This window comes from Cavia porcellus, unplaced genomic scaffold (genome assembly GCF_034190915.1).
Source record: "Cavia porcellus strain 051 isolate PalLab524CR breed Dunkin Hartley unplaced genomic scaffold, mCavPor4.1 scaffold_6, whole genome shotgun sequence".
Taxonomy (NCBI): Eukaryota; Metazoa; Chordata; class Mammalia; order Rodentia; family Caviidae; genus Cavia; species Cavia porcellus.
This window is the reverse complement of record NW_026947489.1, coordinates 90,136,722-90,160,548: the sequence shown is the minus strand read 5'-3', so window position 1 is coordinate 90,160,548 and position 23,827 is coordinate 90,136,722. Positions and strand designations below refer to the sequence as shown.

General features: G+C 58.9%; 2 protein-coding genes and 1 long non-coding RNA gene across 10 annotated transcripts in view; 2 read left to right on the top strand and 1 right to left on the bottom strand.

Moving 5' to 3' along the window:
- The first annotated feature begins 1,073 nt into the window (after nt 1-1,073).
- Nucleotides 1,074-6,898, top strand: Nxph3 (neurexophilin 3). 2 transcript variants are annotated; one of them, XM_063251378.1, is made up of 2 exons: nt 1,074-1,227; nt 5,352-6,898. In XM_063251378.1, the coding sequence occupies exons 1-2, from the start codon at nt 1,204-1,206 to the stop codon at nt 6,057-6,059; spliced, it is 732 nt and encodes a 243-aa protein (XP_063107448.1). In that variant the 5' UTR covers nt 1,074-1,203; the 3' UTR covers nt 6,060-6,898. The 2 variants fall into 2 exon arrangements, with proteins under 2 accessions (XP_063107448.1, XP_003466929.1); XM_003466881.4 differs by lacking the exon at nt 1,074-1,227 and adding an exon at nt 2,912-3,256.
- Nucleotides 6,899-11,701: 4,803 nt separating this feature from the next.
- LOC106027063 (uncharacterized) lies at nt 11,702-20,222 on the top strand. 2 transcript variants are annotated; one of them, XR_002790468.2, is made up of 3 exons: nt 11,812-12,655; nt 12,769-13,889; nt 14,637-20,222. It is a non-coding gene; the product is annotated as an uncharacterized LOC106027063 (long non-coding RNA). The 2 variants fall into 2 exon arrangements; XR_001200639.2 differs by having other exon boundaries at nt 11,702-13,889.
- Spop (speckle type BTB/POZ protein) overlaps nt 20,004-23,827 on the bottom strand; it is a 74,441-nt gene continuing 70,617 nt past the window's right edge. For all 6 annotated transcript variants that reach the window (XM_063251373.1, XM_013149549.3, XM_013149550.3 and 3 more), the window contains 2 exons: nt 22,453-22,595; nt 20,004-21,216 (listed from right to left, as the gene is read on the bottom strand). In XM_063251373.1, coding sequence (XP_063107443.1) covers nt 21,072-21,216; nt 22,453-22,595 — 288 coding nt within the window. In that variant the 3' untranslated portion in view covers nt 20,004-21,071. The remainder of the gene's footprint in view (nt 21,217-22,452; nt 22,596-23,827) is intronic.

Below are 23,827 nucleotides of genomic sequence, written 5' to 3'. Positions count from 1 at the left end.
GACTGCCGGGCCGACGCGCCCCGACGTCACCGCCAGTGTGGCTGTCACCGTGTGCAGAGTGCACTCTGTGGTCCATCTTCCGCCCTGGAGCGGCCGGAGGGAACACGGTCGGGTCTGCACCAAAGCCAGGGGTCGCCTTTCTGTCCCTTCCTCGTCAGGGCTCTGGCCCTGGTGCGTGGCCGAGTCCATCCTCCCTGATGCTGCCCGAGCCCGGGCTTCTCGGTGTGGTGCAGAGCCACTTCCGTCTGCAGCCCCCCAGCCTGGGCTCTCTGGGATCTTTTGGGGTTCCCTGCCTCTGCCTCTGCCCACACTCAGGAGCCACTGTGTCCAGGGCATCCACCTGGTCCTGCCCAAGGGAAAAATAGCGGCCAGACTTGGGGTAGCTGCCCCCAGCTCGGTCTCCACAGGCCCCAGCGGACCATGCAGCCTGCCACCCACGCTGGCCTCCTTCCTTCGCCCTGCCTACATCAACAGCAGCCACCTTCTGACCGCTTCTCCCACACCCTAGATGTTCTCCAATACTAGGTTCTAGCGGGTCCCCTCCCCTTCTGGCTCCCTCAGGACTCCCCTCTTCCTAGTGCATTTCCCAAGAGGTTCTCGCTCCTGGTGAGACAGGGTCTCACAGTGTAGTTCAAGCTGGCCTTGAACTAACAGAGATCTTCCTGCCCCAGCCTCCCAAGTGCTGGGATTATAGGTGTGAGCTACCATGCCGGGCTCCAGCAGCTTTCTAAAGGTAAATCTGACTGTTGTCACTAGCTCCCAAACACCTTTCAGAGGGTCCCCAGAGACAAGGGTCTAAACCCCAGACTACACAGGAGCCAGCACTTCCACTGCGGGTTCCTCACCTTCTCCCCTCCTCTGAGCTCAAGGAACAGCAAGCAGGACCCACTTCCTGCCTCCACACCTGTGCCCACACAGTGCCCTGAAGAGGGGCACTTGCCTGTCGGACCCCACCCCTGCACGTCACCTCCCCCAGAAAGTCATCCCAGCCCTGCCCAGTCCTCCCTCCCCCCTGCATCCACAATGACTGGACCGAGGCTCTGCAGGCTCCAGCCTGGCCAGCCATAATCACCGATTTTCTCGGCTGCTCACAGTGACCATGCGATCCTAGAGGGCAGGGACAGAGCCCCGTTCATCTCTGACTCGAGGCCCTGGCCTGGTACCTGGCACCAAGCACAGGCTCGGCCAGTGGCTGATGGATGAATGCAGAGCCGAAACTTGAAGGAGGTAAGAGCCAGGATGACCAAGAGGGAGCGAAGGCGAGCCTGGCAGGAGGGGCAGCCGAGCCACTGTGTGGGAGGTGGCAGAGCTGGAAAGGCCGCGGCCACCCTCCCACGGCTGCCTGCCGGCCAGCGGCTACCCTCTGCCTGCATACTCTGTCTCATCTGGTTCTTACCCGGGCACATCAGGAAGCTGGCATCAGAGAACCAGAGTAACCTGCCCAAGGTCACACGGGCCGGAGTGGACTTGGGACTGTCTGGGACCTTGTGGAAGGGACAAGGAGTGGGCTGTGATGCCTGTGTCTAGTGAGCCCCGGCACCTCCTCGCAGCTGGACTGAAGGCTCCAAGGCCGGGTGTTTATTTACCTGTCCTTCCACCCCTGGCTTTGGGGGTCTCTGGCGGGACACACTCAGCCCCTCGCCACCATCCAGAGGGAGAGCTGCTGTGACCTGGGGGGGACCCGGGGCCCTGCCTGAGCGCCGCAGCCGGCCTCCTTCTGCGCACTTGGCCCAGACTGATCCCCGACTCCTCATCTGCATTCCCCGTGCGCCCGGCTGGCAGATGGCGGGGGAGGAGGCCGGTGTGAGCTGGGGGCTGCAGCCATGAACGGAGTGGACTCAAGGGGGCCACGGGGCACTGCGCACTGTGCCCCCTGTGTGGGGGCGACTCCAAATCCCTGATGCCTCTCATCCCCGCAGCCTCCAAGGGGGGCTCGGACCTGACCTTTTCTCTTTAAAGACTGCAGAGGCCTTGAATGCCAGGCAGGAGGCCCGGAGGGACAGAGGGTGGGCACCTGCCTCTGAGACCCTGGGTTCCCTTTTCCCTTCTTGTCCTGGAGGGGTGCTGAGCCCGGCTTGGGAGAGGACCCCTCTCAGCCTGGTGACCCTGTGTCACAGGAAGGGGGAGGAGTACAGGAAGGGGGACAACTCGGGAGGCCTCACCCACCCCTCTTCCCAACTCCTTGCCTCGCTCCCAGACCCCGGGCTGGGCCACAGCCCTGAACCCAGCCTGGCACCTACCAGGCTTCGCAGCCAAGGACTTGTGGGTAGTGCTTAGTGACAGACTGAGGTCAGAGGGCCCTCGCAGCCCTCAGAGTAGAGGGAGGGAGAAGGAAGGGTCCTGATAGCAAAAGGGAGCAGGCCAGACACTTGAGAGTTCTTCCCCCACACAGGGGCCGTGGCAGCGTCACTGGCTGCAGTGAGGGCCAGGCTCTGGCCCCTAGGGCAGGCTGTGAAAAGGCTCTCCAAATTCCTGGACTCCTGGGTTGGGGGTAGGGCCGCGGATCCCCAGGGTCAGCCCAGCTGGACGCCGCAGCGCCCTGTCCCCTGGCGACCCTCTCGACCCCCCTCGTGGGTCACTGTGACCTCTTCCTGGGGAGCCAGCGCCCAGGTCCCCGAGCTGCGGGCCGGCAGGGGAGGAGTTAACTCCGGAGGCACCGGCTGGGCTCACCGTACCTGCCGCTGCCGCCGCCGCCGCCGCCGCCGCCAGTGGGAGGGACGAGGAAGCGGAGCCGCCCGGCGCCGGAGCGCTCAGTCCGGCGGGGCGCGGCGCGGCGCGGGGCGCGGGCGGCCGGGGCGTCCGCCAGGGGGCGCGCCGCGACGGGGCGGGCGGGGCGTCTGGGCCGGGGAATTCGCACGGGGCCGGGCGCGCGCGCAGGTCCGCACATCTGGGCGAGCTCGGAGCCGCTGGAGCGGAGGGGCGCGGGCGGCAGGGGAGCGGCGGGGCCCCGCGCAGCTGGAGCCCCTCGAGGCGCGCACCTGGGGCCCGAGCGGGAGCCTCGCGTCGCGCGGCCGGGCCGGGGAGGGGGCGGCGGCGGCACCGCCGGACCGAGGGGGCGGGGTCGGTCCTGGGCGATTGGCGGAGCCGAGGGCCCCGGGGCGCCGGGGACCGAGCATGGGACGGCGCGCCTGAGGGGACAGCGGGAGCACGCGGCGGGGGACCCCGCCAGGGACGGCGAGGAGGGGACGCGAGCGGGAGGAGGATGCAGCTGACCCGCTGCTGCTTCGTGTTCCTGGTGCAGGGCAGCCTCTACCTGGTGAGCATCCGCGGGGAGCCGCGCGGGGGCCCGGGGCCGGGGAGCGCGCGAAGCTCCCGCGCCCGGAAACTTTCTCCTGCCCCCGGCAGCCGGGCTCGGAGGGGCGACGGGCGACGGGCGACGGGGGCAGAGGGCGGGCCGGGCCGGAGGCCGCACGGGAAGGGTTAATAGGGGCGGGGAGAGGGCGCCGGGCCGAGCCACCCACTCCGGGCGGGTGGCGGGAGGTGCGACCCGCGCTGGGGCCAAGGCCCCCCGAGCCAGGTCGCCCTGGGCTCTGGGACCCCGCACCCCAGGACGCACGGGTAAGGGTGCAGAGGGGTGTGGAGCTGGGGACCCGCCAGCTCGGGGGACGTCCGCGCGCGACCCCCGAGGGTCCTGGCACTGGAGAGCCCCTTGCGCGCGGAGCCAGTGCAGGCAAGGGGCGGCCCCGCGTCCCCGCGCCCGCCGCCTGCAGCCCGCGTCCCCGCTCCGCCCGCCCTCCCCGCCTGTTGTTTTCCTCTCCTCTCCCGGCTGCGCGCGGCCCGAGCCCCACAGGACCTGGGCAGGCGGCTCCCGCCCCGGGCGCTCGCGGCCGCTCATCAGCACGCGAGGGACCCCAGCCCCGGCCCCAACTCCCTTGCGACTCCTCGCCGCCGCGCGCGCACCCCGCCCCTGTCCTAGCGAAGCTTCCTTTCCTCTAGACAATGATCCCCTTTGCCGGCATCTCCAGGCCACTAAAGAAATCTCCTTCCCTGACCAGTCCTTTCCTGTGGCCCTCTCCTGTGTCCCCTGCCCTTTAGCTGTTACCCCCAGGGCCCAGTCCATACAGGTGGGCAGCCCTGAGCCCAAACCCAGGAGCTGTCCTCACCAGAGTCCCTGTTACCCTCAGGATACCGGGAGGCAGCTGTGACTCCTGGGCAGAGGCAACTTGGCCACTTCAGCCAGCTGTGGGCACCGCCCAGGCGCAGGGACCCCAGACCCCTCTGCATCTCAGCCGGCTCACTGGCTCGGGCAATCTCCTTCCCTAGCCCAGAATCGCTGCCAGTGCTGCCAGCTGACCCGGTGCCCAGTGAGCTCACCCGGGCAAGAATTCTCTTTCCAAAGCTAAACAAACTCCAGAGGGCCACTGCCCTCAGGAAACCTGGTGACCTCCCCTCTGCACGCCCTGTGGTGCTGCCTGGTCCCCGCTGCACCTCAGCAGTCCTCCCTGCGGCCCTGGCCAAGCCGGGGCAGAGTCTCAGAGTATTTTGGGTGGGGATGGGGCTTGGCCCAAATTCCTTCTAAAAGACACATCTGACCCGTGAGGCTGGGGGGTGTGGGTTGGTGGAAGGCCTGGCCCCAGGGACCTTAGCCTGGAGTGATGCAACCTCCGAGCTGTGGTGCCCTCACCTGAGAAATGGAGTCACAGGACTGCTGCCTCACAATGCAGATGACACCTTGGCATGTCACCATCCACCAGCCTCTGGCTAAGAAGCCTGTGTTTTCCTCCCCCTGGGCCGTCCTGGGTGGCACCCCCATCCCCCTGTGCGCCCCCCCCCCTCCTGCCAAAGCCTGTGCTGTGTTTGTACTTGACTGAGCTAGGCTCGGTCCTGCGCTCTGGTCTCATTATGGTTTCCTTTGCATCTAAGGAAGTCCTCAAGTCAGGAGTTCCTGTTGACAGGGACCTCCAGTCAGTCTACTTGCTAACTTGGGGCTCTTTGGAGGCAGAATTTGTGCCTCTCCAGGCAGCCTGGTATTGCACCAATGGATAGGTGAGTTAGGCTCGACCTCTTCCATCACACTGGGGCTTCTGCCATCAAATGGGGCTGAGCTGTCCCCATCGGACTGGGGACCACCTGGGAGGCAGGGGCTGTGTGTCTCTGGAGCCAAGGTCTGCTGGTGAGAATTCCTGAACATGCTCTGCCAGAGGCAGGATAGTAAGGAAAGTACCTGGGGATGCCCCAAGTATAAGGACAAGATGCAAGGGACACAGCCCTGACCCCAGAGTAAGTACAGACACAAGAGCCCTCGGCCCTGAGTCAGCAGAGAAAGGACAGGGACGGGGAACCCGGGTGGCGGGGAGTTGTACCTGGTCCTCTGGACACAGGCTGCTCACTCTTCCTGCCTCCCTCTGTAGGTCATCTGTGGCCAGGACGACGGTCCCCATGGCTCCGAGGAGCCTGAGCATGATGACCATGAGAGCCAGCCCCGGCCCCGGGTCCCTCGGAAGCGGGGCCACATCTCGCCAAAGTCCCGTCCCCTGGCCAACGCCACTCTGCTAGGGCTGCTGGCTCCACCTGGGTCCGAAGCTTGGGGTGTCCTCGGGCAGCCCCCCAACCGCCCGAACCACAGCCCCCCACCTTCGGCCAAGGTGAAGAAAATTTTTGGCTGGGGCGACTTCTACTCCAACATCAAGACGGTGGCCCTGAACCTGCTGGTCACAGGGAAGATCGTGGACCACGGCAACGGGACCTTCAGCGTCCACTTCCGCCACAACGCCACGGGCCAGGGCAACATCTCCATCAGCCTGGTGCCGCCCAGCAAAGCCGTCGAATTCCACCAGGAGCAGCAGATCTTCATTGAAGCCAAGGCCTCCAAAATCTTCAACTGCCGCATGGAGTGGGAGAAGGTGGAGCGGGGCCGCCGGACCTCGCTGTGCACTCACGACCCAGCCAAGGTCTGCTCCCGTGACCACTCCCAGAGCTCGGCCACCTGGAGCTGCTCGCAGCCCTTCAAGGTCGTCTGCGTCTACATCGCCTTCTACAGCACGGACTATCGGCTGGTCCAGAAGGTGTGCCCAGACTACAACTACCACAGCGACACCCCCTACTACCCTTCGGGCTGACCCCACCCAGGCGGGTGCCATCGCCTGGACACCCGGCAGGGAGGGGGTGGGAGGGCGCCAGGCAGGGAGATGCCAGGTGGGCTGAGCCTCAGTGGCAGAGCAGGGGCAGAGTCCCAGCTGGCCTCAGCCCGAGGCTGAGCAGCCCCTAGAAAGTAGGAGCCCTGGGTGGAAGACAGGGTTCTCCCAGCCTCCTCCTGGAGTCGCCCTGGGCAGGCAGATCATGGTGGCCCCAGGTCAAGTCCCGGAGGAGACCCTGAACCCTTGGCTCCCTACCAGCCCTCCTGAGCGCAGAGGGGGTTTCAGGAGTCAGCATAGGGTCACGGCTGAGACAGGGCCTCCCAGGGGACCGCGGTGGGCAGCCCCGAGCCCCTTTCCTGCCCCACACTCGTCATGAGGTGACATGCTGACCCTTGAGGTCTTTGTTGTGACAAATTGTCTATCGGTCTCCAGCCAGGCCACCCCTTCCCACAACCCTCCCTCCCGCTGGCATTTCTCCCTGCCCTTTTGCTACCACATCTGTCCTTAGGCCAAGACAGGACAATGCTGGTCCTCCTAGCACCAAGGCCACGGGTGGACGCCCACCCAGACGCCATGCATCCCTCTGCTACCACACCCCCTGCTGAGAGTGGTCCCTCTGTAGTGTGCCTGCCTGTCCGACGGGGGTCCTCCCTCCCTGTCCAGGGGCCACGGAGCTGCCCCGTGAGATGGCTGGGTCCACTCCCTCGTGTCTGTCTGTGGGTGGGGGAGGGGCGGGAAGTCTTGTGCAGCCACCTGACTGTCCACTTCTGTGTGCAGAATCTTGTCCTTGGAGCAGGGAATAAAGCTTTGCCCAGGCCTCAGCCTGCTGAGTTGTCCATGGGGGAGGGCCCAGGTCCCCTGGGCCTCCTTGCCTGTATTTCTCTGATGGCAGCTGGACATCACTGGGGGCCAGAATACTAGGGGCTTGGAACTGGTGCTGAGAAAGGCTTCTCTGATGCCTTCCCGGTCCCTTTGCGGGGCTGTCTGATCCAGGCCCCGTGCTCGGTGCTCGGTGCCTGCTGGGGCTGGGGCAGCGTCTGTCTCCAGGAGTGGGTTGGTGGGGTGCAGGAGTGGGTGCGGCCTGGGCAGGGAGCTGCTATTCTGGTGGTGTCCCTAGGCCCCTCAGGGGTGGGGGTGGGCACCTGGGGCTATCTTAGCTCTGCCTTTCTTTTCTATGTGGTCTTGGCCAAGTTGTCCTCTAACCAAGGGCCTTGCCCAGTGCACAGATTCTCAGTGGGGGGAACCTCAAAACCCCGCAGATTTCTGGGTGTCCATACCGGAGTAGGTGGGGGAGACCCCCAAAGTCACCCATGACCCCCAGGCTCCTTTCTGGCTCTGGCTCTGGCTCCATAGGATGAAGGACGTCCTCTGAGCTCGAACCTAGTTAAATCCCATGTGTTTGTTGTGGGGCAGGGTCCTCTCCCAGCGCCTAACCTTCTGGGGTGTCATGGGGATGAGGGGGCCTTGAAGCGGCCCCTGCTTCCTCCAGCTGTTAGGAGGCCTGAGGAATGGACAGCTGTGTGAGCGTCCTCCCTAGGGTTTGGCCGAGCCCTCCCGGCAGGGCCTGAGGCTCTCTGGTCCTTTTGGCAGGGTCGAGTGGTGGGACGGTTGGTCCTATCGTGCAGGTTAGAGGCCACCTCCAGCCTTTGCCCGGGCACTGAACTGGCTGTCCCCCATGCCCCCATGACCTCTGCCACACAGAGCTGAGTGGCTTGGGACCTGCTTCCCTGTAGGTAAAGTAACCCAGGAAGGGCATCTTGAGCACCTGTTTCTGCTCCAACGTTCCCTGCACCCCACTTCCTGGGCCACTTCTGAGCATCCTGGAGACACACCCAGCCCTCCATGCCTCTCTCCCTCTGTACAGGGGTCTTGGGGTCTCGCCCTGTGGTGGACGGCACAGGCCCCTGCGGACACCCCAACAGCATCCTGGAGCAGCTCCCCTGGCCTGTGGGGTCTAGGGAGAGAGAGAACAAGCAGTGGGGCTGGCCAGGCCTCCTCGCCTGCGGACTTGGGGCACCGTGACCCCTCCTCCTCCTCCCCCACAGAGAGCCAGATGCTGCAGACAGCTGGAGGGCCCGGCCTTCCTGGCACACGCGTCTGCCTGCGCAGGGAGGGGGGTTCATTTTAATAACTTCATTGCGCCCGCGTGCACACCCCGCGCCTCCTTCCTGCTTCCCCGCCCGCCCCAGTAACCAGGCTGCTGCTCTCAGCTCCTGCTCTGCTAACAGATTTCCTCCAAGTCCTCCTCCTGTGGCATGGCCCGCTGGGTCCCTATGACGCTTCCCAGATACTTCCTGAGCCCCTTGGTCCTCAAGAAGACGCCCACTCCTGCAGCTAATGCATCTATGTGTACCGCTGGGACCAAGACTGGGTACCCCAAGGACTCCAACCTCTACCCCTGCCACACCATCCCTCCCCTTGTAGCAGACTCTCTCAAAGTACCCCAACTCCTCCCAGGAGAAAATTGGGGTCTGAGCCTCACCCCAATTCTTTGGCTGCCCGATACTGTGTTTCAGGGCAGTCAGAGCCTGCACCCAGCCTGCCAGGGGCTTTCTTGCGTCCTTAGGCTGGGAAATCACTGGGTGGCCCTGGGGCAGAGGACAGGCCTCCCTCATCAGACCAGAGCCTTCCTGAGGCCAAGACTGGTTCCCCACAGGAAGGGGATGCCTTGTACTTTGACAAGCCCCAGGACAGCTGCAGGCCGCCTGTCCCCCACTCTGTGTACACTGCCTGGGCTCAGCGTCCCTGGGTCTCTGGGGACACAGTGTCCCGAGTCTGTGAGAGGGAATGTGTGTCAGGTCAGCTGGCAGCGGATCACAGCTGAGTCTCCCTTCTCCACGAGGCCTGTCCTCCTCCCCTCCTCCCCCTCCCGGCAGCCGAGCTGGCGGGAACTGAGTCACCCCTTTCCCCATCCTTGGCAGGGCTGCCAGTGACCTTGCGTGTGGCAGACTCCTGCGGCGAGTCCATTGCTCAGAGCCGCACGGGGTAGGTGGGTAGGGAAGCTGGGGGTGGGGACCTGGGGGACAGCTGAAGGTCACAGGATGGGGACAGGGATGTTGCAGGGGGTGTGCAGGGGTGGAGGGAGATCCTGTGAGCCAGCCGCCCCGTAAGAAGCGATCCAATGTAATGGCCGGGAGAGGGAGAGAAATGTGACTTCCAAAGGCTCCAATTCCTGTGGTGCTGCCAGGAGAGGGCAGGGGGCACGTGTGACAGGAGGCACCATCCGCTCTACTAGGTGGGGTGGGGGCGCCACCTGCTGATGATGCTAAAGTCCTGCCTCCAAGGCACAAATGCAGCTGGGGGCTGGGAGCTCGCTCTGGCAGGCTTTGGGTTCTTGTGGCCGCCGCCAGGCTCAGGCTGAGCTTATGGTAAGTCAGGCAGAAGACGCCTGACTCAGGACGCTGCCCAGGGGCCTCAAGGGACAAGCTGGCTCTTCTTGAACCATTAGAATGGCATTGCAGAGCTGGGTGTGGTGGCACCTGGCTGTAATCCTAGCATTTGGGGAGGCTGAGGCAGGAGGATCACAGATTTGAGCTCAGCCTGGCCATTTCAGCAACTCAGTGACATGGTCTCAAAAATAAAAAAGATGGTGGGGGGATGCACCTCAGAAGGCTGTGGGTTTAATCCCGATAGGTGGCTCACGGTGACAACACAGGTGTGAGAGAAGCTCTGCTTGTTCCACCCAGCCCTGTCATTTACTAGCTGGGTGGCTAGTAACAACACAATCTCCTGGAACTTCCTCTCATGGAGAACATTCTACTTGCCCAGAAGCACTGTTGGGAAAATTCATGCGTCCTTCACCAAATGCTGCCTCCCTCTGGTGTGGTGGCACATACAACTGTCATCCCAGCACTCAGGAGGCTGAAGCAGGAAGATTGCGTGAGTTTGAGGACAGCCCAAACTGCATAGCCAGACCCTGTCTCAAAGAAACCCAAAACCCAAAACCCAAACCAAACCAAACCAAACAACGCTACTTCCCCCTCTCCTTTGGAGACCGGGTCACTGAAATTGAGGCTCGCACTGCTGTGGAGAGGTACAGGGGCCCAGACTGGTGGCAGGCATCCTGGGCTGCTGTTCTGGTTCTGTGCCATCGATGCATGTGGCAGTCACCGAGTGCCCCATGAAATCTGCTTCCCCTTTCTCCTGCATGATGGGGTCCTCCACTCTTAGCTGGCCACACGGCTGCCTGGAATTAATACACATTTCTCTGCCTCTCCTCACGGAGAAGGAATCATTGCCTAAAATCTGGTTAATGACATTTAAGCCAAGTGACAATATGGGAAGGCATAGAATTAGTTTATTTCTTGCAGAGCTAGTGTGATGAACCCAGAGATGCTCTACCACTAGGCTCTATCCCCAGCCCATTCTATTTTTTGACACAGGGTCTCACTAAATTGCCCAGGCTGGGCTTGAATTTGAGACCTTCCTGCCTCGACCTCCAAAATTGCTGAGATTAATGGATATGCCAGTGCACCTGGCTCAGAAACCTCTGCTCCTTTATTCCATTCTCTGCTCTGTCACTTGCCATCTTAGATGAGAAGTGGCAGAACGGCAAGCTGGAGAAACCTTATTTAAGCTGCTGTGTCCTGGGTCTGCAATTCTGGTGCCACCTGATTTGGTCGAATGTTGGAGCTTCCTCTTGTGGACCTGCATCCTCATTTGCGGGACTGAGTTGATGCCCACAGAGTTGCCACACACCAGGCGAGGCATCAGAGGCCAGGACGGACTTGGGAAGCTTGGTCCTCCTCCGCTCTGTGGCCTCCATTTTTCGAGGTGCAACAGCTGCTTGATTGTGGGGACCCCAGGGGGCTCAGAAGCATCTTCTTCCTCAGCCCTAGGGGCCTCCCGTCCCCAAATGCAGCCCCGAACATCTGAGTCCCCACCCATAGTCTGATGTTGGTGACACACAATCCTCGTTAAGGGCCTGACTGATCCCAGCCAGATGGGATCCTAATTTAATTAAAACCCTTTAATTACCTGCAACAATACAGCTTTGGAAAGCCAAGGCAGAAGGGGGCCCGGGTGGGAGGGGCTGCCCTTCCAGGCCTTGGGAGCCTGGGGTTGCGAGGTGCTGGTCCCACCAATGAGCCCGAGCCATCAGGAAGCAAGAGCCAGCTTGGCCCGGCTTCTGGCTTGATCCACAGGGCATGGCAGAGGGGTGGGGGCGGGGCCTGCCAGCCCTTAGAAGCCCAGTGCCAGGCTCTCAGGCCCAAAGCTGTCAGTGTTGGTTTCAAGCTGAGGTGAGACCAGCACAGGCCGTTTCAGGTCAAGCCTGAGCCTCCTGAAACCCTGGCCCTGCCCAAGGCATGCTAGGGAGGAGTGGGCCTGGCTCCAATGTCTGCCCAGTGCCCTGGGTTAAATGCCAGGGCCACCTGTTTACCCAACCAAGGAGAGCTGTGGCCCTAGAGCTGGTCTTTCCTCAAGGCTGGGCAGGGAGGGTCCAGGCATGACTTGTGTGGGCTGCAGAAGGGACCCATAAAGGCTCCCACCACAGTGCTGGGCTTCGGCGGCTCCTCCCCAGGAACACAGGAGGAGCCCCAGCCAGGCCAGAGTGTGCCAAGGCCTGGCACGGACTGACACGGCAATCCAGGCCCGCAACTGGCTATTTTTAGGCCCTGTGGACATCATCCGTTAATACCCCTTCTGTCCTCCCTTAGTCCTTGTTGGCTCGGTAAATATTGTTTAATAAAGCCTCCGGAAGTTCCAGCTGGTCTCCACCAGGCCAGGGGGCCCAGCAGAGAAGGTGCTGGCTTCCACTGGAACCTCCACCTTACAGCAGAGGTTTTGCTGGGGTCCATGGGGGACCCGGGGCCGGAAGTAGAACAACAAACCCCAGTAGAAGGAGAAGCTGTAGGCCACGGGGAGCACCAGCCCTTCTGTACCCCCGATTCCCTGTCCCAGCCACAGCTGAAGAGCCGCTGTGCTTTGCTTTACAGGGAGAGCTCTCCAGGACTGAGGCCTGGGTGCATCTGGCCTTCTGCCCCCTCCCCTAGGTCGCCTCTGCATCTCTGGATTCACCAAGCCATCTCTCCCTCAGACTGAAGCTCCCTGAGGGCAGGACTGGCTGGTTGGGCTGGGCGGGCCTCCCTGGGCACGGTCCATGACCTCCCCTGAACACAGCACCTGGCACACCAAGGTCCCTGCTGTGCCTCCCTGGATGCTCAGCCTGCATCCTTCTAGTGGGCAGGGAGGTGGCACCTGTCCGCTTGGTTACGGACAGGGACAGACTGGCTCTGTCAGTGTGGGTTATGGCCACGTAGTGCCCCCCTTCCGCCTGGTCTCCTGGGCACCCTGGGGAAGGAAGGTGGAGAGGACTGACCTCTCTTCCTCTTCCTGTCTGGGGCCTGCTGTGTAGAACAGAAGCTGATGGGAGGGATGCCGGAAGCCGAGTCGCCTAGAGTCAAATCCTGTTTTCCTTGTTACTGCCTTTGTTTATTGAGACAGGGTCTTGCTGTGTAGCGCAGACTGTCCTCAAAATTGCAATGCTCCGGCCTCAGCCTCCTGAATGCTGGGATTAGGGCGAGTGCCACCATGCTGGCTAGGCTTCAAGTCCTTGCCCTTGCACTTTCTCATTCCAGGTGTGTCCAGCCCGTGGCTCGTGGCTTTCCCCAGCTGGCACAGAGCTTGGGGTGACCGGCACCTTTGTGTCTCCAGTTCCTCATGTGTACAGTGGGGATTCTGTGTCCCTAAGGCCCGCTGTGAGCAGCCGCTGTGTTGACCGAGAGGCAACGCTCGAGAGATGACAGCCCTGCACGCCTGCCCCCAGCCTGGCTGGCCCTTGGTGGAGGAGCGAGGTGAATGCCCGGTTCCCCCGTCCCTGCTGCAGGAAGAAACTGGGAAGGTCAGCGTGGGTCTCCTCTGTGCACGGTGACTCCCCTGGTTGCCTCGGCTGTGGATAAAGGGCAGGCAGCTCTTTGTCCTGCCACAGATCCCTGCCTCTTTACCTCAGAAGCTCCGTCAGGCGCATGGCTGGCTTCATCTGCCCTCTACCTACAATGTGCACCCAGATCTGAGAATGGGGTACCCCGAGGGTCTTTATTCAGGGGCGCCCAGAAGGTACTGTCCAGGCTTCAGGTGCCTTCCTGTCCCCCTCCCCACCATGCCCTGGTCCAAGCCAGCCTTTCCTTCCTTGCCTTCACCTTCTTCACCCCCGGCTCAGTCTCTCACCAGCCTGCAGGGCTGGGGTTCCCTTGCCAGGACCCGAGGGTGGGCGTGACTCTGTCCTGTGTCCATTCTATGATGTGGCGAGTTCCCCACAGACAGGCCTAGGGTGGCTCGTCCCCGCAACAGAGGACACACATGTGGCTGGGTGTCCACAGCCCTCGGCCCGTGAGCCCTGACTCAGATGAACTCTGAACTCTGGCAGCGTGGAAGCTCCCCACAGCCTCGGGGAAGTGTGTGAGAACCGTCCTGGCTCCCGGCTCGGGGAACCCTGAGTAGGGGGTGGGTGGTAGTCCCCGAGAGCCCCGTGCCCATCCTGGCTGTGCACAACCGGGCTGGGCACTGCCATCTGCCATGGCCCGCAGAGCTGGAGCAGGAGCACGCTGGGGGCAGGTTCTGTGTGGCATTTTATTTTCAGGCGAGAGGATCAGGCTCAAGATGTCACTCCAGTGAGTGAGACCTGAGACAGGGAGAGGAATGTCTAGGAAAGCAGGAGAGACATGAGTGGAAGCTTCCACGCGCCAGGAGGAGGGAGGAACAGCAGGCAAAAAAGGAAGGAAGCGGAGATGCGAAGGGAGGAAGCCTGCGGGGAGGCGTCTGACGCAGCAGATCTCCGTCCCTCCCGGCCAGGCGGCACAGGCAGAAAAGCGGGTAAGCCCGAGGCGGCTGCGGGCGCCACTCCCTTCCTCTCCCTGCCCCACACTCGGGGCTCTCCCTGCCCTGCAGCTTCCTCTCGGAAGGCCACTCTCCCGAGCTCTGGACGCCATGTTGACGGTGATGGTGACCGCACATGAGGAGGAAGGGTGATTTCCGGGTACAGGCTCTGCCCTGGGACCACAGCTCCATCTCTTCCCCAAGGGGCAGTGTCGAGCTGGGCTCCTGCCGCTGAAAATCCCCACATGGCCCTGCCACTTCGGGGTCTCCCTGTGGACTGAGCTCTCCTCACGGAAGCCCCAGATGGAAGGGCACATAAAGGCCACGCCTGGCGAGGGTGGGGAACAGCTGTAACTATACAGTGATACCAGAGACGCTGTTGGCAGTTTCCCTGCCTGGAGGAACCATGTTGAGGGTGTGACTTCTCCAGAACTCAGATACGCCCATTTCACAGATGAGAAAGCCAAGGCTTTCCCAGCCCAGTGCTATGGCTAGGATCACTGCCCAGGGTGCACAGGCTGAAGAGCACACCAGCCACCTGCCCTAGATGGGAGGAACCTGCTGGTTCCATAGGGGCTCCCGGGACCTAGAGGGGAGCCTCACAGAAGAGTGCATCCCCTATGGGGCCTGGCAGCTTTAACCTGGCATGTACTGCTTGCTGAGTGACCCCAGCCCATACTGGCCTTTGAATGTCACAGCCCTCAAGGTTTAGTTCCTAGCCCTCTCCTTGCTCTACTCCTGTAGGGTGACCTGCCACACCCTGTGGCTGAGGACATCTAGGAACTCACTCCCAGTCTCATGCTGTCCCCATCCCCGGAGCTCCAGGCACATAATCCAGTCATCTCTGTGGTGTCTCTCTCTGGAGTTTCCAACTCACAATCAACAAATAAAATGAAGCCCATGGTCTAATTGCCCCAAGCCTGCTTGCCTCCACGGTCTCAGTTCTGGTGAATTCATCTGAGCCTGTAAGGCAGAAACCTCCCGTCCTGCCTCTGTCCAACCCATCAACAAGTCTGTCCCGTTGGACCCCTAAGCGCCCCTTAGATGCATTTACTCCCTCGGCCTGCCCCTTCCAGCTCCCACACAGCAGTGGGAGCAGCAGTGGCCCACGCCCTCCTGCTGCGCTCCTCCGTGGCTTTCCTGCGCTCTCAGTATAAGCACGAAGTCCTAGAAAGGACCTGACCTCCTACTGCCTGCATCCCAGCCTCGAAGCCCCGGGGACACCCCAGTTTCCTCTGTCTTCAGGGCTGTTTGCGTGCCACTGTGGGACTTTAGCAAGCTAGCAGCTCCCCACTTCCTGCTCCCAAAGCTGCTTTCTTCACGATGCCCTGGCTGCCTCCTTCCGGGCACCCACGGGGGCTGGCCGGGCTACTTTTACAGGGTTGTTGTAAACGTTCCCCATCGACTCCGAGCGCAGCCTGGTTTACTCCCCACTGTGTTCCTGAAGACTAGAGCAGCCCTTGCACGCTGCGCGTTGAGCATTGGTGAACTAGGAAGACACAGAAAGGCTTCAGAATTCATTCTTACGGGCCCGAGGCAAGGCAGGCGATTCTTCACCTTTGGTGCAGTGAGGGAGCCTGGTCGCCCTTTGCTATGCCCAGCGCCCTCCTCTGCCAGATGGGGTGCAGCTCAAGGCAGAGTGTTTGCCTGGCATGCATCCAGCCCTGGGCCCACTCCCCAGTACAGCGAACTCCCAAAACAACCTAGAAATCCAATAAACAAGAGAAAGGGGATTTTCTTTCTTCTCTAGAAGCACATTCAGAGGTAATGGGGCAGAACCCTGTGCCCTGGCAGGACGGTGGGTCATGGTGCATGGCGTCTCTGTAAGGCCGGCTTTCATTAGGGTTCTCATGAAGATGCACTTCCAACACGGGTAACAGGAGTAAAAATGAGTTAATTCACCCAGAGAGATTAAAATGTGTAATATGGCTACTGGTTCCTGTGCCATTGTCACTGTATCTACAGAAGAGTAAAAGGCAGGACGCCACTGTGCCGTCAGCTACGTGGTGCAGTTGAAAGCACAATGGGACAGCAGGAAGCAGTGAGCACCGGAGGAGGAATGAACCCTAACCTGCTCCACACAGGGGCTCCGGCCAACTGCTCAGGTCTCAGGAGTTTTGGGGGGTGGGTTGTTAGCCAGCCATTATCAAAAATGTACTGATTACATGGTATTGCCATGTAATTAGTAGAGATAGTTCTTCCTTATGTAGGTTAGGGTTAGGGTAGGTTTCCTGTGCCTGTGTCTCAGAGGTTATTCGTGGTCCAGTGCACAAGTGGCCAAGCATTGGGTAACAGCGCCCCAAGTGCCACTCCAGGTGAGCTCGCCATGGGGTCTGGAGGCGGCATGGCGGGCACACTGACACCACGGGAACTGGCAGAGGCTCCTGCCCGGAGCTGCCACACTGGAGGCCAATGCTTTGCCTGTCGTAGCTCCTCACCAAACCCAGCTCCTGGCCTCTGAAAACATCAGACGCGTGACACAACGCTCACGTGGCAGAGGGACAGAGGGAAGAAGTACAGAGCGCATCTTCAGGAAAGCCATCCTCAGAGTGGCAGGTGGCTTGAGGGTGAATGCCAGTAACGATTGTTCTATGCACGTCACATCAGTCACCAGTGTGGCTGATGCAGTGTAGTTTATTCAATAACTTGGACCTCACACTTTCAGACAAAAGCAAGGGTACTGAACAACCAGCCTGACACAGCCTTCAAAGTCAAAACGTGAAGGTTCTATTTACGTCTTGTCTGTCTTGGCTTCTGCCTCCACCATTTGACTGGAAATTCTTTAAGGTAACAGCTGATCCTTCACTGCTAAGTTTAATAGCTTTTACCAAGGCCCCAGTTCTGTGGCCTCTCTGGCTTTTCTGCCTTCTCTGTAGCACTGAGGCTTATGTTTGTTGTTCTTGAGACACAGACTTGAGGAACTGCCCTGGCTGGCCTCAAACTCTTGATCTTCCTGCCTCAGCCTCCTGAGTGCTGGGGTTACAGTGTGTGCCACCATACTGCGTAGGACTAAGCAGAGCAGTCACCCTGTCCTAGACCTAACCTTGCACCATGTCAGGGTCCCTTAGATGATGCACGATTGTCCACTCAGTCTGTGCTTTGAGTTTTAACCTCGGTGACACCGACATGAGATGAACTGTGTGGGACGCCATGCCTCCTTTGGTTGTGCGGAGCTCGTCTCTGAGGGTCTTGAGCAGCTCTCCCACTTCCCATGTCAGGAGGAGCAGATGTGACCCCCACTTTGCCCAAGCGCCAGGAGGAGCACACATGACCACGGCACTGCCTTGTGAACTCCTGCGTCTCCGCTTCCCCTTGGGCCCTAGCCCAAAAGCGATGTAGCTGCCCTCTCTCTTGCTCTGGCCCAGACACAGTGACCTTGTGGGAGTCCCAGCCTCACCTTCCCAAGCCACACACGTACACCAGGAATGGACAGGTGCTGCACGGCAAGTGGCAAGTGCTCAGAGTGCCCGTGACATCTGTCAACTACAGGGACTGGTGCTGCCGGAGCGCTGCTGTCTCATCTTCCTGTCTTCCCCTTCAACTCCTGAGTCATTTCTGTTGCTTGCACTAAATTCCCTCAAGCCTCCAACTTTTTCCATTAGAGCTGCAGAAATCAGCACCAAACAGCGCTCCAGATGCCTCTGCCTCTTTCTCTGCAGGCGGAACGGGGCCTGGGGGGGAGGGGCGGCCAAAGATCCCATCGGTCAACAGCACTGGTCTCCCGTTCTCATCTGGAGGTGAAGCTTCCGGTTTTCCCAGTTCATCAGCCGAAGGCAGCTCGCCCTGCCCCTGATTTCCTGCTCAGGGGTCCGGAGGGGTCTGCGCGTGGTGTCAAAGGCACCGTGGTGGTACGGTCGCCTCGGAAGCGCACAGGAAGCACATCGACCTTGCACACTCACGTCCGCAGAAGGCAGCAGCCCAGCCACGCTCACCTGAATGCCAGACAAAATGAAGTGATGGAGGGCAGAGTACGGCGGAGAGTCACGAGACACAGAAAACACAACGCCCGGCTGATTAAAAAGATAATTAGTTGTGGAAAATAAGGTTGGGCTCAAGCCAAGCATTTGTCTTTGACAAAGATAAACCAGACAATCCAGTGCAGTCCCGTTGGGGGAATTTAGCTGCTCTTTTGAGTGGAAGGCCAGAACAAAGCAGTGGTCAGTTTGAGAGTGCGGCTACGCCCCCTCTGTTTGTTGTTCTGCTCATAAACATACAAGCTGTTTCCCTTCAGCCTTACAGCCTGTGCAATATGGAGATCCACAACGCCGTTACACCGGATTGGAGGAGATGCACAGCGGCCAAGCCCCTGGCCGAAGAGGCTGTCTTCATGGCCCTTGCTACAGCATGGTAAATGTAGCAGCGGCAGCACTGGGAGAGCTAAAAGGCCAGCAGCCGCTCCAGTGACAGCAGAGAGGACATCTCTTGCCCACACTTTCAAAGCCTATCAAGATATCTCAGCCACCTAATAACACTGAACTTCATCTCCACGTGAGGAGTGGGAAAATGCTGTGGACAGCAGATCAGTGCGGGAACTGGCGGCAGGGGAGGCAGGGGTGCGGGCCACGCATGCCAGATACTCTGCATGGACCTGAAAATGCAACTGCAAAGGTTCTGCGAAGCTGCCTGCCTGCAGCACTGTTTTGATAAATAAGCCATATCCTTGTGGAACTGCCATCTCCAACTGTTCCACTGGCATGGATGTCTCTGCAGTGACAGTACACGCCCCAGATTGTAGCATTGACTTGAACTACGTTTCAGATGTGGGGGAGCTAAGGGGAAGGGGCGGTGGCAGGGGAGGCTTAGGAACAGTATGCTGGGGCTCTGATACCGTCATGACCAGATGGCTTCAGCTGTACCACTGACAACAGAAACAAACATGTCCGGAAATAATACCACGCGGGAACCCCGCAGCCTCACTTGCGCCTGGCCGACTCACAGCCATGTACCCATAGTAAAGCCCATGCTGGAAATCCCATAAACCCTCTGTCATCCCGGAAGCTGGGCACCAGGGTTGCCACCTCCCTGGAAGCGTCAGTCTCCACCTTGAATGCTCTATGCAGGAAGAGGAAAGCCAATCTGGCCTGGCCTCCCAGAGCCTCTAGAGCGGAGCAGCAGAGGCGCCTGCCCAGAGTCCTGCTCCTGCTATTCCCGGAGGAAGCAGCTTCACTTCCAATTCTGTACCTATACTTTCCAGAAATGGAACTTCCTCCCTTCGTTATGTAATCCTCAGGATACGATGTGAGATCTGCACCCAACAGCCGTGACCTCAGGCACGCTCCTTCCCTGGGCTCGCCTTGTACCAGCTATGTAATGGGTGCCACCAGGCTCGCCAGTGCCAGGAGGCTCAAGGACAGCCTGGAGAAGGTGGCTGGCTGGGACTAAGGACTGCACTGCGCATGCACCTCTGCAGCAGGACCCTGTGCCTGCCCCGGCCTCCAGGTCTGGGGCTGACCTGGAAAGTGAGGACCTCGGAGGTACAGGACCACCGCTGGCCACACCAGAGTGGCAGTGGGAAGGGCAATGGAGTGCTTTCTTGAAACTCCCACCTGGAACTGTCCTGTGAATGGATCGGGCCCGCTGTGGGCACAGTGAGACATGACGTGGGGACGTACAAAGGCTCAGCCCGTTGAGGGGAAGTGGAAGGAAGGTGAACTAGATGGCCAGGGCACTTCCAGCATCCCACGATGTCCTCCAGCGCCAGTGACAGCTGCAGGCAGGCTGGAGCACAGCCTGTCCAGGAAGGGCAGCACAGCAAACTAGTGACAGGCCAGACAGACAGGGATTCCCTTTGCTTCCTGGATCTTTCGGGGTAGAGTTAGGAACAGAGACTGGGACTGGGTCCTAAAAGCCTCGGTTGAGGTAGGGGCTTGGTACCTCCCAAACATGTGACTGTCACACTCGTGGAGGACAAAAGACTGGCAGATGCTGGTGGTTCACAAAGGAAACTTGAGATGATGGAAAATAAATCAATCCCTCTGCTTATTAGACATTTCAGACATAATCCCTGCAAGAGGAAGGATCAAACCAAGCCTTCAAAATCCCTTAAGCAAGGAACTCAGACTCAAGAGACGAGCCAGATAAATGAAACAAAAGACCACAGATACCACACAGTACAAAATAGTAATTATTTATATTTTCAAAAAGAAAAAATTAACATTTGGAAGCTCTTCCCTGTAGGAAGAGAGGCTGATCGGAAGGAACAGGGCTGGCTCCTATGCAGGCGGCAAGTCAGGTACAGAAGGCTGAGCAATCTGGGCTGTGGTTTGTTTTCATACAGCATTTAATAATAAAATTTCCATTCTTCTCTCTTTTTTGCCTTTGTTTTGTGTTTTTCACTTTAGAAAAGGGGAGGAGGGAAGGGATGAGAAATAAAACCAGAGAAAAATGTCAAAAAACATTTTCCACAATATCTAAAAACAGAGAACCACAGTTCTTGTCAAGACAGTATGAATTCTGGGTGAATTATTTTTTCCAGTTTTCAATACCAATAAAGATTTCTGCAAAAGCCACGACCATCAGAACACTCATCTTCCAGATGAATCGCCTCCTTCCCCTCTGCCTTCACTTGCTGCTTTTCCTAAGAAGATACAGGGTGGCTTCTGTCCTTGTGAGCACTAAGTGCCGAGAGAGCTCTTTTGGTGCTTGTTCGGTGGGTGACGAGGCATCTTCACAAACATCCAAGTCCTAGCACAGTTGGAAGGACTAAAATTTGCTTCTCAACATAAATACTACTGGAAGCCACAAACTGATTCTGCAAAAATCCTTTCTTCTTTCCTTTCCCTGTCTCTTAAAACTAAGCATCTTTTTCTTTTACCCTCTGATCACTCCAGGTGCCTGACAATGGGTCGGCTTGTTGGAGCAGGCAGTCTTTCGGGCACCACTGCCGGGATGTTTGCTGGGCCAGTGCTGAAACTGCATCTGGTGTCAGACTGGGCCAGGCCAGCAGGAGCATGGAGAGGCGGCACAGGGCTCCCCTCCGGTCCAGCAGCCTTGAGTCCTGGGCCCTTCCCTCCCCCCATCCCCTAAGTGATTTAGTGCCATTTAAAGTCTGGGGCACAATGCAGTCTTTCCCCATGACAGAGTGAAGCTCCATAGATTGCGCCGTCTACCTGGTGTCCAGTGGCAGCTGCATGGCCGCTGCTTTTGGAAAATAAATGGAGTCTTATGACCGGCAGGGTCTTAGGACTGCTTCAGGCGCTTGCGTGGGGGCCCCAGGAAAGGGCACTGTGCTGAAGCCAGAGAGCGGTAGGCTTCGGCCACCAAGTGAGGGTGTGACACCACCATGGACTTCCACCCAGAGGTCTCCAGGACGTCCGAAGCATGACTAGGAGGAAAGTGGAGAGAGAATAGTGATCAGGAGACGGCCTGACCAGTGGCCTGGGCAGCCTAACCTCCCAGGGTGTGGCACAGGGGACATTAATGCAAGAGACACTGAGAACCCTTCGCAGGCAGAAACCAGTGCCCGGGCCACGGCTGCTGTAATCCTGAAGACCAGGACTTTGAGCCACCTCTCTCTCCGCAGTGAAAACTGGAACGTTCCTCAGTTCCTCTCAACGCCAGCACTTCACACTCACTGGTGTGCTGAGGCGGTGGTGCCGGGGCTCCTCGGGCAGACAGCTCTGAGCTCCTACCTGCCCTGGCCATTTCTCAGTCCTCTAACCTCAGGCAGGGTCACTGTCTAGCATCTACATGAATGTCCAAGAAGGGCCCAACAGGACACTCTCTGCAGTTAATTTGCAGAAAGTACCATGCAAGCAGCCAGCACAGAGTGGGCACTCAGAAGAGCTAAAAAGCACAGCCCCTGCCCTCCCTCTCCTGCCTCAACTAGTCACTGCCAGAAATCAGCTCACCACTAGATTTCGGGACATCCGCCCCTGGCTTGGGTTCTTAAAATCCGGCACTTGTCCACCTGAAGCATGTTGGCCCTATCTTCCCCAAACCCACTGTGAGACAGATGTTTTAGGGGGCTGATTTCCCTACTTCTGCTCCCCATCAGCAGGGGAGGAGACCACACCGTGGGGAGCAGGTGTGTGGCCACCGCTCGTTTGGCCCCTTCGAGGTATTTAGGAGTACCAAGGCCAGGTCACCTGTCACTTCGGGTAAGGGAACAGATTGGGTGGAATGCGTCTTTCTCAAAACAGAATACTGAGCCATCTCAGCTCCCAGCCACAGCTCCGTTTCCCACTGAACCACAAGCTGTCAGATATATTTCACTAGCTCAGTATGTTTTTAAAATTTACTTCTATTTTCCAAGAAATCTCTGTGTCCTTAAGGAGACAGTGACAGTGAAGTGAGGATACTATCATTTGGGGGACACAACTTCTCCAGGACAGCCGGCTGCCTGTCTCATCAATGCCGATCACCATCTGGAAGCACAGCTCTTCACCCACCGTGCAGGAGATGCCACGTTCCATGCTGTGGAGCTGGAGAGAGAGGAGACTTCCACACTGACCACCAAAAGGCTAATGAAGCCACTCGCCTGCCTCGCACACTAACTCAAAGTGTGCCCCCTTTCCTTAGCTACTCCAGTGACCCCTAGGCGCCTGAAGATGCAACTCACTAGTTGATGAAATCCACTGCCTGTGTCTTCAGCTGGTCTGCGCTGTGGAGGTCAGCCAGGATGAGGATCTCTGCTGCGTTCTCCACTGAGAGGCTGCTGCACAGGGCGTCCTCACACATGACCTTCAGGCGCTCCAGGGCATACTGCAAGGCAGGGCAGCTGCGTCAGAGGGCAGAGCTGGGCAGACTGCACCCAAACCGTGTGCTTAGGGTGCCACTGTGTAACCGGACACTCACCAGAACCACACGCAGTACGAGCAGCTACCGCTGCAACAATAGCACATGACCAGTCTGTGAAGGAAGCCGCTACAGCCTGAAAGAGGGGCAGCTAAAACCACCCAGGGGCTGCCTTCCACCTCTAAGCCCACGCGTTAGAGAAGTGAGAGCGCGGCGGCAGAAGCCCACCCTAGGTCTAGGCATCTCCTGACCAGGGCTAAACTCTTCCTTAGACTGTCACCCTCACCCTCAGCCATGGTGGCGGCCTGCTGCAGGGGACAGAACACTGTAAGCTTCCCGCACCCCTTTGTTAAGGAGACTAGGTGAAGCACAGTCCTTCCTACTTGGGCTTTGTCACTGCCCAGCAGGGCATCCCAACGGACCCTCAGGTGCTGAAAAGGAGCCCTGTGGTGACTTTCACCAGCATCACTGCCACTCAGCCTCCCTGAGTGAGGGCAGCTGGGGGCCTCCTTTCCCATAGGAAAAGATAAACAACATTCTACTTTACTGGGGTTAAGGTCAAGCTTCTGGGAATAAAAGAATACAGCACCAGAGACCCTGGAAACTTTTATTTTCTAAGGAAAGGGCAAAGATGTCCTGGAAACAGAATGACTAGGTTACTGCTAGGCATGTTTGCCTAGCAGACTGGGTTTGATGTAATGCTACTACTGGTTCTCTGGTATGAGATTAGGAACTTACTAAGAAACTTCAGGGCTAAGGAAGAGGAAGGAAATAAAAGACCACACAAAATAAAAATGGCATTCATCAGTTCACAGGACAGCAGATGCTCTGAGGCCCCCTCAGCCTCCGCACGGGTGCGTCGGGAGTGCCTGGGCGGCAGGGCTCTCCCGGGGCCTGGCTGGGGGCCTTTCTGTTGGCACTCAATCGCCTGCAGCCAAAGGAGAGTTGTATTGGTTGTGGTGTAGCTTTAATTTTTTACATTTGAGTAATAGGAAAGCAGTTTCCATGGAACACAGCAATGACACTAGACAGGCAAGAAATGAGATTGCCGTTTCTGTGTTGGAAGCTGGAAAGGTTGTGTCAATGTTCCATCTTGAGACAGCGCTGCCCAGACTACTTCTCTTATCCTCTCTAATACGTTCTTTTAAAAGAACTTTCACTGTGAATAGCTCTGATCCCTACTGCATAATTAGACAAAA

Coding starts and splice junctions, on each gene's coding strand:
- Nxph3 (XM_003466881.4), top strand. CDS start 3,203: ATGCAGCTGACCCGCTGCTGCTTCGTGTTCCTGGTGCAGGGCAGCCTC. Junction 3,257..5,351: donor TGCAGGGCAGCCTCTACCTG/GTGAGCATCCGC, acceptor CTCCCTCTGTAG/GTCATCTGTGGCCAGGACGA.